Consider the following 10,943-nt stretch of genomic DNA (forward strand, 5'->3'; position numbering starts at 1 on the left):
GGTATGGATCACTAGAGATCTAGTGGAGGAGGACGGGCAGGAGGAAGTAGAGTAAGGTAAGCGGGGAAGAAAGGTTCTCAAAAATCCACAGGGGAGTGTACCAAGAAGGAGGGTTTGCAAATGTACCCAGAGATTTGTTCTGGCAGGGATGGCAAGCATGCACAGAAATGACTGTCATAAAGGAAGTTTTTACTCACAGCTCCCTAAAATCCGGAGCCACAACAGGAAGCTTCTAGGTTGGTCAGGAGGCAGGGGAAGTGAGGGGAGAGCATCAGTCAGAGCTTTTATTATGGGAAGGAATGACTGAGGCAGGGTAGACAGACTATGTAGGCTTAGGAGTGGCTAGTCTGAACAGTTTCAGTGGGCTCTGGAGTATCAGGACTGTCCCCAGTTATCTAGGACCTGGCCCTGGGGTTATTAGGGCAGGGGAACATTAGCCTGGAGCGAGCCTAACAGTTTCCAGAAGAGGTGACAGGGTGTAAGCTCTGGATTAGTTGGTTTGCAAATGAAAGACATGCTCCCAGCACAAATTATTTGCTATCTTTAGGAGTTATCTAAACCTGGAAGGGGCAATCCCACCCTAGTCAGTGAGGCCCCAGATCCAGAGCATCAGAGAAATTTTTAAAAAGAAGATAAGAAAATATAGTTAATACAAGGAAGAAGTGTTCAATTGTATCATCTGTGTTGAGTGCAGCTAAAAGACTGAGATAAGAACAGAAACTTGGCTTTGAATTTGGCAAATGGAAAGACCTTGATGAAAGCCAGGTCAGTGAAGTAGTATGGAGGAAAGCTAAAATATATTGGGTTCAGGAGAGAATGTGCAGAGAAGTGGCTTTTACGGAGCAGAGAAACAGAATGGTGAGAATGCAGAGGAATTCAGGGTCAAAGGAAGTGCCTTCACTTAATGCACAACATTAAGCACATTTGTATACTGATAGAAATGACCCAGCAGGCAGGGAGAAATGAATGAGTCATTACAGACAGAACTCCAGAACACTGTGGAGGGAGGCTGAAAGGATTCTGCAGTCCCAAACTTACTTGAAGTTATAGCTTCAGTCTTTTTTTTTTTTTTTAGTGTTTATTTATTTTTGACAGAGAGAGACAGACAGTGCATGAGTGGGGGAGGGGCAGAGAGAGAGGGAGACACAGAATCTGAAGCAGGCTCCAGGCTCCAAGCTGTCAGCACAGAGCCAGACGCAGGGCTTGAACTCACAGGCCGAGAGATCATGACCCGAGCTGAAGTTGGACACTTAACCGACTGAGCCACCCAGGCACCCCCACAGCTTTAGTCTTTAAAATAAATGAGAGTTTTAGAAGCACCTGGATGACTCAGTCGTCTGAGCATTTGACTTTGGCTCAGATCATGATCTCACAGTTTGCAGGTTCGAGCCCCGCGTCTGGCTCTGTGCGGACAGCTCAGAGCCTGGGGCCTGCTTCAGATTCTGTGTCTCCGTCTCTCTGCCCCTCTCCCGCTTGTGCTCTCTCTCTCTCAAAAATACATAAACATTTAAAATAAATGAGATTTTTGCCTTCTATTTCATAATACAGGCACACCCCCATAAAACATATCTGCAAGTATGATTTCCCTGGAAGAACACTGAGTTATGAATACCAGAATGGCATAGTGGCTGTTTATCAACCTTCAGCTGATATAATTTATATTGAATTTTCAAAACTTAATAACATATTTTAAACTAAATGGCTTGCAAGAAAACCTTCACATTGGCTTCAAATACAATTGGTAGACCATAAAATTACAGCACTTTGCAAATTTTGTATTATCAGCAAAGGTGTGTGAACACGTCTGATGGTGGTCTAAGAGAGGCCACTGCTACTTAAATTGTGACTAAGAGGTAATGTTTTAAGCATTTTATATCCTAATATGACATTTGTAACACCGCTAGGTGCCATGTTGTGATTCAGAAAATTGGTAGAATTTTTCAATTAACCTGCTATTCCTTATAATTTTTCCTGTTTAAAATAATGGTTAATATGTTTTTCTTAGTTTTCTCAGAGATAGTCTGACATTTTGGGCACACGTTACTGGCCCGGTCTGTTTAAAATTTTTAAATACTTACCTTGTAAATTATGTAACTTCGGTTGTTCCAAATCTTACAGTAAAATTGATGCTCCAGACAGTTGTACCACAGATAGTCTGATGTTTTGCATCCTCTCAGCACAGAATTGGGGCTGTGCATACTCCAGCTTGAGAAACGTATAGTACTTGATCAGAAAAATTATGGAAAAACGAATTCTCACATTGTAACAATAGTAACAAAATTTTTAAAGCCGTTCAGGTGGGATTTTTAAAAAGGGATCTTAAAGTGGTTCCGACGGAGTCGTATTGTAGGGCCGAAAACAGAAATTGTGTATTATCTTCCTGCACAAAACTCCTAAACCATTTGTGAAGGAACAGAGGGAGGATATACGGCAAGACAGCAGCAGGAGGGACGGAGGTCTTGGCGAGAAAGGTGGGTTTGAAAAAGCAAGTTCCAGGTTTCCAGGTACCAGGTATTTCCCCTGTAGGCAATGAATTTGCGGTTTCAGGTCCCCAAGGTTCAGGAACCTAAGATTCCGAAGAAACCCAGGCCCGCCCTCACCCCTAACCGGTCACCAAGCCCGAGCAGCTTCAACCGGCACTGCGCAGCTGCAATGCGCATGCCCGCGGGGCCAGGCGGAGGGGCGGAGCGAAGCGGAGGGACTGGGCTCCCCGACCTCGCTCAGGGCTTGTGTCGGAGAGAGCATGGCCACACTGCGCAGGCTGCGAGAGGTTCCCCGACACTTGCTGGTCTGCGAGAAATCCAATTTCGGCCATGACAAGTCGCGCCACCGGCATCTTGTGGAGACGCACTACCATAATTACAGGGTGAGTCTGGCCGTCGTGGGCCACTCAGGAAGCACCCCGTCTCCGGGAGCTGGAGAGATGTGGGGAAAGTCGCGTTCAGTGAGGAGCCCGCCCTCTGCGCGAAGAGGGGCGGGGCCCCGCGCTAGGCACTTTGGGAGCTTTAGTCTCTATACTACTCCGAGCTGGTAGCTTGCAGAGCTGCAGGACTACAACTCCCAGGATGCGCCGGGAGTAGGGGCAGTGTTCTGTCCTCGCAAGGAGGGGCTGGGCGATTTGCTCCGGGCCGATTCCAAAGCGTCGCTGGCTACTTTGGCCCCGCCCCCGGTGGAACAGTTTTTTCGGAGGAAAAAGTCAGGCACGGGCCTCTGGAGTAGAGAGGCTGTGACGTATGCCACGTGGAGCCGCGGACTGGCTCCAAATTGGGGCCTCGCGCCCCTCCCCACCTCTTGATTCTTTCTCCCACCTCATGGGAGCATCTTGCCGAGTCCAGACCCAGGAAGCACATGCTTTTCTAAACTGTTTAGAGGAACTAGTTTTATCTCTGAGAAAAGTTTCCACTTTGCCTGTTACCTTCTGTGGTCTCCAGCTGGAGCGCGCTAGGTTGTCAGGTTTAGAGTGAAATGAGTCGTGGTGTCCCTGTTTGCAAGCACAATTTAAGAGCTTTACGGGGGGGGGGGGCGGGTAACTTTGGCTTTTGCTTCGTAAAAATGTCAGCCGCATGGGGCGCCTTTCCGCAGATGTGGAAGTTGAGGCATCAGTGAGGTTAATTATTGGTTTATCCGGCATCTGGCAAGAGAAGAGGAGAATAATCCAAATGTCAGTCAAGGGTCTAATGGTCCGTTCTCACCAACCCATTTAAGTGGTGAGGCCTCCAAAAACTCGACTTAAACCGGTTTAAGCCTTTTGCTTTTACTTGAAATTGATCAGCCTAATCTCCACCCAGGTCTGACTGGCAGTTTCTCAGAGACACAAATGGTGACCTTGGTCCCTCAGGAATAGACTGGTGTTTGAGCTTTGGGAGAGCACTTTTCAAGGTGTGGAGCATTTGGGCCACATTTGAAACTGGTTAGGCTTAACATCTCTGCCTTAGGTTTCCATTTAAGCTTTCCAGCTCCTCACCAGCAGCAGTCAGGGTGTGTGCCTTCTCCCGCCTGGGCTGATCTGTAGAATTCTTCTGTCTAGAAAATGGAAATAACCAGGAGCACTTATGCTTTCGTGGAGCCTGTTAATGATTGATGTCCCTAATTTCTGTAAGCCCTAAAGGACAGTCCCTTTGATTCCAGCTGGTACCAGGATAAATCTAGGGATATTCCATTGTACTAGATTGCCCTAAAAATTAGAGTAGTGGACAGGATATAAAAGGTATTGCTTATTTGCAAAAGATGAAACGCAAGCAAGAGCTTTCTATTAATTTTTTTTTTCTCATTCAGCTTTCCTATAATGTTTGAATACACAAATAACATGAATTGTCAAATTTCTTTTTTCCTGAGACTGGTAAATTAATTTAAGAGTTTTGTAGAAACCTGTGGGGGAATAGTTAGCAGCCTTCATATGTTACAGCATCCCTAAAAAGCTGGGGGTTAATCTACATGAAAATAAGGCTTATTTATATTACACATTCCAATAGGTTTCATTTCTGATTCCTGAATGTGGGATACTATCAAAAGAACTGAAAAACCTGGTCATGGAAACCGGACCCTATTACTTTGTGAAGAACTTACCTCTTCATGAGTTAATTACACATGAATTCATCAACACCTTTGTGAAGAAAGGTGAGGAAAACCTGATCATATCTATGAACGTGGCAAGCTGAGGAAGGATAGTTACATCACATCACAATACTAGGGGTCTTCCCTTGTCTTAAACAGGGCCTCTGGAGATGGTCTGTGGGGTCAAGTGCATGCATCGCCCCCCTACCCTCAGTGTTCTCACCCTACACTTTCTGGCGCTCTCTTTAGGTGGTGGTTTCTGATTACACTTGTTCACAAGTGTGGCATGGGGATGTAACATGAAGGTATCTCTCATCTTAAAACAAGGATTCAAGGAGAGGAAGGTCTTGGGATCTGTGTGTTCAGATACACTGCTATTGGGTGTGTGGCTGCAGAGACCACTATGTTCCCACTCAGTCCCCACTCAGCAGTCTCAAAGGGTTCATCTCCTGATGCAGCCACAGCGGCTGTTCACCAGGCGGTGTGCCCGTTTATGGTTCAGTGCCTTCTGCTTAGATTTTATGGCTCTGACCCTCTTCTGCTCACCCCATTTCCATTCGTGTCTGCTGGGTTGATTTCTCTGTTGTAGTTGTTTTGTAGGGGCCACTTGTTTGAAACTGTATTTCAGTGTCTTTAGGGAATGCACCCTCACTACATGAATCACTGTGAGTAAGCCCCTTATCTTGTTGCCGGCCCTGTGTCTGTCCTCTGCATGGAGCTATGAAGAATCCAGTTCCTTGCAGTTCCTCTCCTTCAGGTGCTGCTGGCACTGCTCGAGAGACTGGACATGTTGTCCCTGGCCCCATCAACTTTATTCCTTTCATCTGCTCTGAAATTCAGTACTAATTTGTTAATAATGTGGACACTGGCTGCAACAGGCACTTTTACCTATCTGAACTCTTGCAACAGCTCTACAAATTAGGGCTATGATCCCCATTTTACAGGTGAGGAAACTGAGGTTCAGAGAGGCTGGGTGGCTTTCCTAACCTCACACAAGTTCCTGGCACATTTTGAAACTTTACCTGGAATCCTTCCTCTCAAGTGTATACATTTCCCTAGTGTTCTACTTTGTGCCTCTGCCAGCATCCCCGGGGGTACGCACTCCACCCTGAGTCCATTTTCTGCTTGATGGCAGTCACCTGGCACAAATAGGCCCTGGGGGGAGGGGGGGGCATGAACTAGCTAGAGTGTGGCCTCTGTGTCCTCCAGCTCACCCTTGGCAGGTTTGAGGTTGATTGAGTGAGCTGGAGCAGTGGTGGATACTGACCTTTAATCACCTGGAAGATTTGTTACAGTGTAAAGATAATCTGCTAAATTTTTGTAGGTGTGATTTTTTTTTTTCCTTAATTTCTGGTCTGGGCTCTTTCTCTTATAGGTTCGTGCTATGCACTAACATACCATACAAATATTGATGAAGATAATACAGTTGCCCTGCTGCCAAATGGTAACAACACTCAATCTTATCTTTGATTTTAGAAGAAATACTGTTAAAAAAAAAAAAAAAAGTCAAAACTCCAGATTCATTCCCCTTCTTAGAAGGAATTATTGTTAACAATTAGGAATTATTGGTGTTTATTCTTCCTGACATTTTATTTTTTTTTAATGTTTTATTTTATTTTTGAGAGAGAGCGAACGAGCGAACAGTGGAGGGGCAGAGAGGATCTGAAGCGGGCTCTGTACTGACAGCAGAGAGCCTGATATGGGGCTTAAGCTCATGAACCATGAAATCATGACCTGAGCTGAAGTTGGACTCCCAACTGACTGAGCCACCCAGGCTCCCTTCTCTTGACATTTTCTATAAATTTATAAACAGACATAAAGCTTGTTCTTTTTTTTTTTTTAACATAAATTGCATTGTATTACATTGTTTCTCGGTTTGCTTTTTTCCCCAATATGTCATAGACATCTTTCCATATCAGGGCATATAGTTCTGACTTACTATTTTTCATATTTTGAAGGTATTCCAGTGAATAGATATACCATGATTTAACTATTATTTCTTTAATAAAAATGTACATATTTCTGTTTTCACTATCATAAGTAATATCAGTGTATGTATAATACATTAAAATATCCTTCTACATAAGTAAGATGTATGTATAAATAATATCTTTGTATCACAAGGAAGATCCTTGTATGTAGTTTATTACCCTCATATCTAACTGTTGAATTTGCTGTGTTCGCTGTTCAGTCAGAGAACATGTCATATTTTAGCATCTTTTTTGGGGGAATTATTTGATTTTTAGGGAAATTAATTTTATCACTGGATAAAGATACTTATGAAGAAACTGGACTTCAAGGTCGTCCATCTCAGTATTCTGGCAGAAAAATCATGAAGTTCAGTAAGTATTATGCTCCATCGGTTTCCAACAAGTCAGTAATCGTCCTGTAGCTATTGAAGTTTAAATGTTTGAATTGCTGCTGTTCTTTTTGTTCAGAAGAACTATGGCTTTTTCTTGTCCTTAAAACTTCTGACTCAAGGGGCTCTAGGTTGAGCTTTGGAGAGAATAAGATTGCTGTTGTATCTATTTCTCTGCAGCTGTAGGCTGAATCTTATACAGATCACAGAGTTGGAATGGTCCATTAAATATATGTTTTGGGCCAAAAATTCAAAGTAATGAACCCAACATAAGAGTCTACAACTTGTTCTTAATGAAGAATTTCCTTTACTTTCACCAAATTTTGGGGATTACTAGTAGAGATTCACCTGTGAGTGAAAGAGATGGTTCTACTGATAGTGTCCGGTTTGAACGTGAATAGGTGAGGCTGCCACATCCATAGGTAGATTTAGGATTGACTTCCCAAGGACCTCTGCTCTTGGTCTTTGACCTAGGAAAAAGTATGAATTTAAAACAAGGCAGAGTTTTGATTTGGTAAACCAAAGGAGTGCAAGAAGAACAAAATAATTTTTACTATTCACAAAATTCAAAAAATTCTGATGCTTTTTAATACAACACTTTTGCCACAGTGTAGGCTGTAGTATATGTGAATGAACGATGTATTCCTCTTTCCATTTTTTAAGTTGTTTCCATTGATTTGATGGATTTATCCCTTAACCTGGATTCTAAGAAGTATGAAAGAGTTTCTTGGTCCTTCAAAGAAAAGAAGCCCTTGAAATTTGATTTTCTCTTGGCTTGGCATCACACAGGTATGAAAAATAGGTAACAATACAATGACTTGGAAATCCAATTATTGATTAAAGGGGGGTAATAGAGAATTCAAACAGGTGATTCATCCTTATGGTCTAGGATATTGTATACATATATGCATAAACATTATTCAGGAAGCTGCTTGCAGCCCTCTGCCCTCCCCAAGAGCTATACTTCAAGATGATCTAGGCCCACAGGCATCTGCCTCCATCACCGTGGGGTATGTTTGGATCCAGAGATCATGGCTTCAGAGCAGCTAACTCTTATCTGTTTCTCCTCTTCCTTCCTGCAGCTTACCTCAGATAGCCTTGGCTGCACATTTTTAAATAACACACATTCTAAATACAAACTGTTGATTATGGCAAGATAATAATCAGGCAGACCATTCATGGTCAGGTTAAATTTGTCATAACTTGAAATTGATTGAACGTTAAATTTAGTTCAGGGGTCCCCAGACAATGTTGATTTGCTTACAACTGCCATGTGCCTTGGTCCTTTTAGAGTGTATCTTTGGTCCATCACAAGATTGTCATGGGTCAGATCATCAGTTATGATGGTGTGGTACTCTGTTTTGGAGACTAGGGAGACACATAGGTCCATTTTGGAGATCACGCCTATCCATCTGCTCTTCCTCGGAAGTTTCTGGTCACTGGGTGCTGTAGGTTGCTTGCATGGGTCTGGAATGCTTCAGTGCTTCTCCTACTTACGGTAGAGATACAAGAGGGCAGAGACACTGACATTTCAGTTGCTCGAAGTGTTCATTGAGTACCTTCTGTATATTGGGTTCTGGAGAGTTCTGTGTTCCTAAGACTCCATATTATTCTAAGGGCTTATCAGGAACTGGGGAAGGTCTGAGATTTTCCCCACTTGTAAGCTAAGAAGTTAGCCTGCACAGTCTCATGGATGCTGGCAGAAGGTACGAGACTCAGGTCAGAGGCAAAGGGTTTAATTATTCATAGTGTCAGTGTCTGGACTATGAGCATATACAGTAGTGCACCAAGTCCCAGTACCTACAGGGTGATACACAGTGGGCCAGGTGACACCCGCGCATGGAGTGGGCTGCATTACAGAAGAGGAATCCGGAACTCCAGTCTTATACTGGCCAGTAAGCCTGCTGACCTTTGCTCCTGGTGGTGGGGGATGGGGGTAGGTGGGGTTGAGATGGAGAGCAGATTATTTCTATTGCCCTGGACAGTAAGAAAGCCTGCCTGTTGCTCCCCCCACTAAGGGGGCCACTACTGCTGTCTCCCAAGGCTGTTGGAAAATCCGTGAAGATACATTGATTTTACTGGGTTTTTAAAGACAAGCTCAGATGAGATGCTGTCATCGTTCAGTTCGTCTTATGCTTCCTTTAGAGAGATTATGCAAATAAGCTCCTCTCTGTAGAGTTCACTAATTTTATTTATACACGAGTGGTGCTTTTTTCTTTAGTCAAAATTCTCAGATTAGGGCACCTATGATACTACTATGGGTTGGACGTGAAAGGGTTACGCGTTTCCAGGAAAAGTGAAAGAAAGCGAATGTTTACAGAACTTTGGCACCAAGGAGCCCAAAGCAACTTAAATGATTTTAATTTGAATACAGCTTTGCACACCCTCCTTCTGCTTTACTTCATCCCGCCTGCTCCCCGGAACTGTCGGGAGGGAATGGGGTGGTTCCAGGGATTCGCCGAACTTGTTTCCAGTACTCACATGGCCTTTTATGGTGTGTTCTAAGGTGCAGAAGAATCAAGGATGATGTCGTACTTTGCCAGTTACGGAATTCAGGAGCGGCAGCCGCGAGTCGCCCTGAGCACGGCGAGCGAGCTGCAGTGCCCGGTGCTGCGGAGCGGCGAGCTGGGGGGAGCCCCGGAGGCGGCTTGCAGCGCCCCTGAGCTCCTGGACTGGCTGGGCGCCGTCTTCAGTAACGCCCAACTGTGAGTCCGGGGGCCCGGGCTGGGGCGTGGCCAGCGCCGCGTTCTTCATGGGGGTTTATACTTTGAAAATGATCAGGTGGGAGATAACAGAGGTGTTTTCTTTCTTTCTCTTTTGTGTGTGTGTGTGTGTGTGCGTGCTACAGAAATAATGAGCCGAATAATTTCGTATCAACCTATTGTTGTCCTCAGCCGAGCACGGTGGTGGCAAAAGCTTATTTGTGTACAATCACTGGGTTCATAGTTCCAGAGAAGATACGTCTCCTGTTGGAACAGCTGTGGTGAGAACTTTTTTTGCCTTTTAGGTCTTGCTTGTTCATGCCAGCGTGACATGTCCGGGGCAGGGCTACTGTTCCAGATCTCAGGGCTCTCTTGCACACGTCTTCTCTTTTTTCCTCACTTGGGTGCACAGTGTGGTAACATTACCATCTTAAATGATGTGACTGTCCTTGGTGAGAGGAAAATTCTGTTTGTACTTAACAAAAAGACAAAGAGCAGAGTTTAATTAGGCTTCTTGAAAACAAGCTGTTCATTTTTCACGTCGTGCCCCAAAAGTTATAATACCACTTAGGAAAATGGTGATACTCTATGGAACACGTTATGGTCTGTTTTAAATGTTAGAGTTCTGCAAAGGTTTTTTTTTTTTTTTTTGAAATGGGGTGAGAAAGCAAGTTGACCATCTTTGAAACCAAATCATGTCTAACATCTGTTCCCGCTCTTAACATCTGCCCAGGGCAGGGTTCACATGCCAGGGACTGGACACGCAGGATGGGGTGTGTGGTTGGGGTTCGGAAAGGTACTCTCCAGAAAAAACGCCACATTGTATCTAATGTCAGGAAACTCCATTCCCATATTAAAAAGGCTATGAAGTAAACATAATGCCTTTGCAGTCTTCACTTTTCAAATGTCTAAGATTTAAGTCTTGAGGGTTTTCTAAGTCTAATACCCCTTTTCACTTACTAGTTTAGTAGTTTGATTTTCCTCAATAAGAAGGTTGGATTTTAGGGGCACCTGGGTGGCTCAGTCGGTTGAGTGGCTGACTTCAGCTCAAGTCATGATCTCGGGGTTCATGAGTTTGGGCCAGGGTCGGGCTCTGTGCTGACAGTTCAGAGCCTGGAGCCTGCTTTGGATTCTGTGTCTCCCTCTCTCTCCCCCTCCCTTGCTCATGCTCTCTCTCTCTCTCTCTCTCTCTCTCTCATTCTCAAAAATGAATAAACATTAAAAATAATAATAATAAAAAGAAGCTTGGATTTTATTTAAATCCAGTAAATTATTCTGCAGTGTTGCCGTGAACACAGACTGTTAAGTGAACAACACTGTTAAATGGA

At 44.1% G+C, this 10,943-nt stretch overlaps 1 protein-coding gene across 1 annotated transcript in view; it reads left to right on the forward strand.

Moving 5' to 3' along the window:
• The first annotated feature begins 2,725 nt into the window (after positions 1-2,725).
• The window catches only part of RPP40 (ribonuclease P/MRP subunit p40), an 8,737-nt gene continuing 519 nt past the window's right edge, over positions 2,726-10,943 (forward strand). The window contains exons 1-7 of the mRNA XM_030314925.1: positions 2,726-2,866; positions 4,473-4,617; positions 5,930-5,998; positions 6,801-6,896; positions 7,577-7,702; positions 9,420-9,618; positions 9,762-9,896. Coding sequence (XP_030170785.1) covers positions 2,744-2,866; positions 4,473-4,617; positions 5,930-5,998; positions 6,801-6,896; positions 7,577-7,702; positions 9,420-9,618; positions 9,762-9,896 — 893 coding nt within the window. The 5' untranslated portion in view covers positions 2,726-2,743. The remainder of the gene's footprint in view (positions 2,867-4,472; positions 4,618-5,929; positions 5,999-6,800; positions 6,897-7,576; positions 7,703-9,419; positions 9,619-9,761; positions 9,897-10,943) is intronic.

Source organism: Lynx canadensis, chromosome B2 (genome assembly GCF_007474595.2).
Source record: "Lynx canadensis isolate LIC74 chromosome B2, mLynCan4.pri.v2, whole genome shotgun sequence".
Classification (NCBI taxonomy): Eukaryota; Metazoa; Chordata; class Mammalia; order Carnivora; family Felidae; genus Lynx; species Lynx canadensis.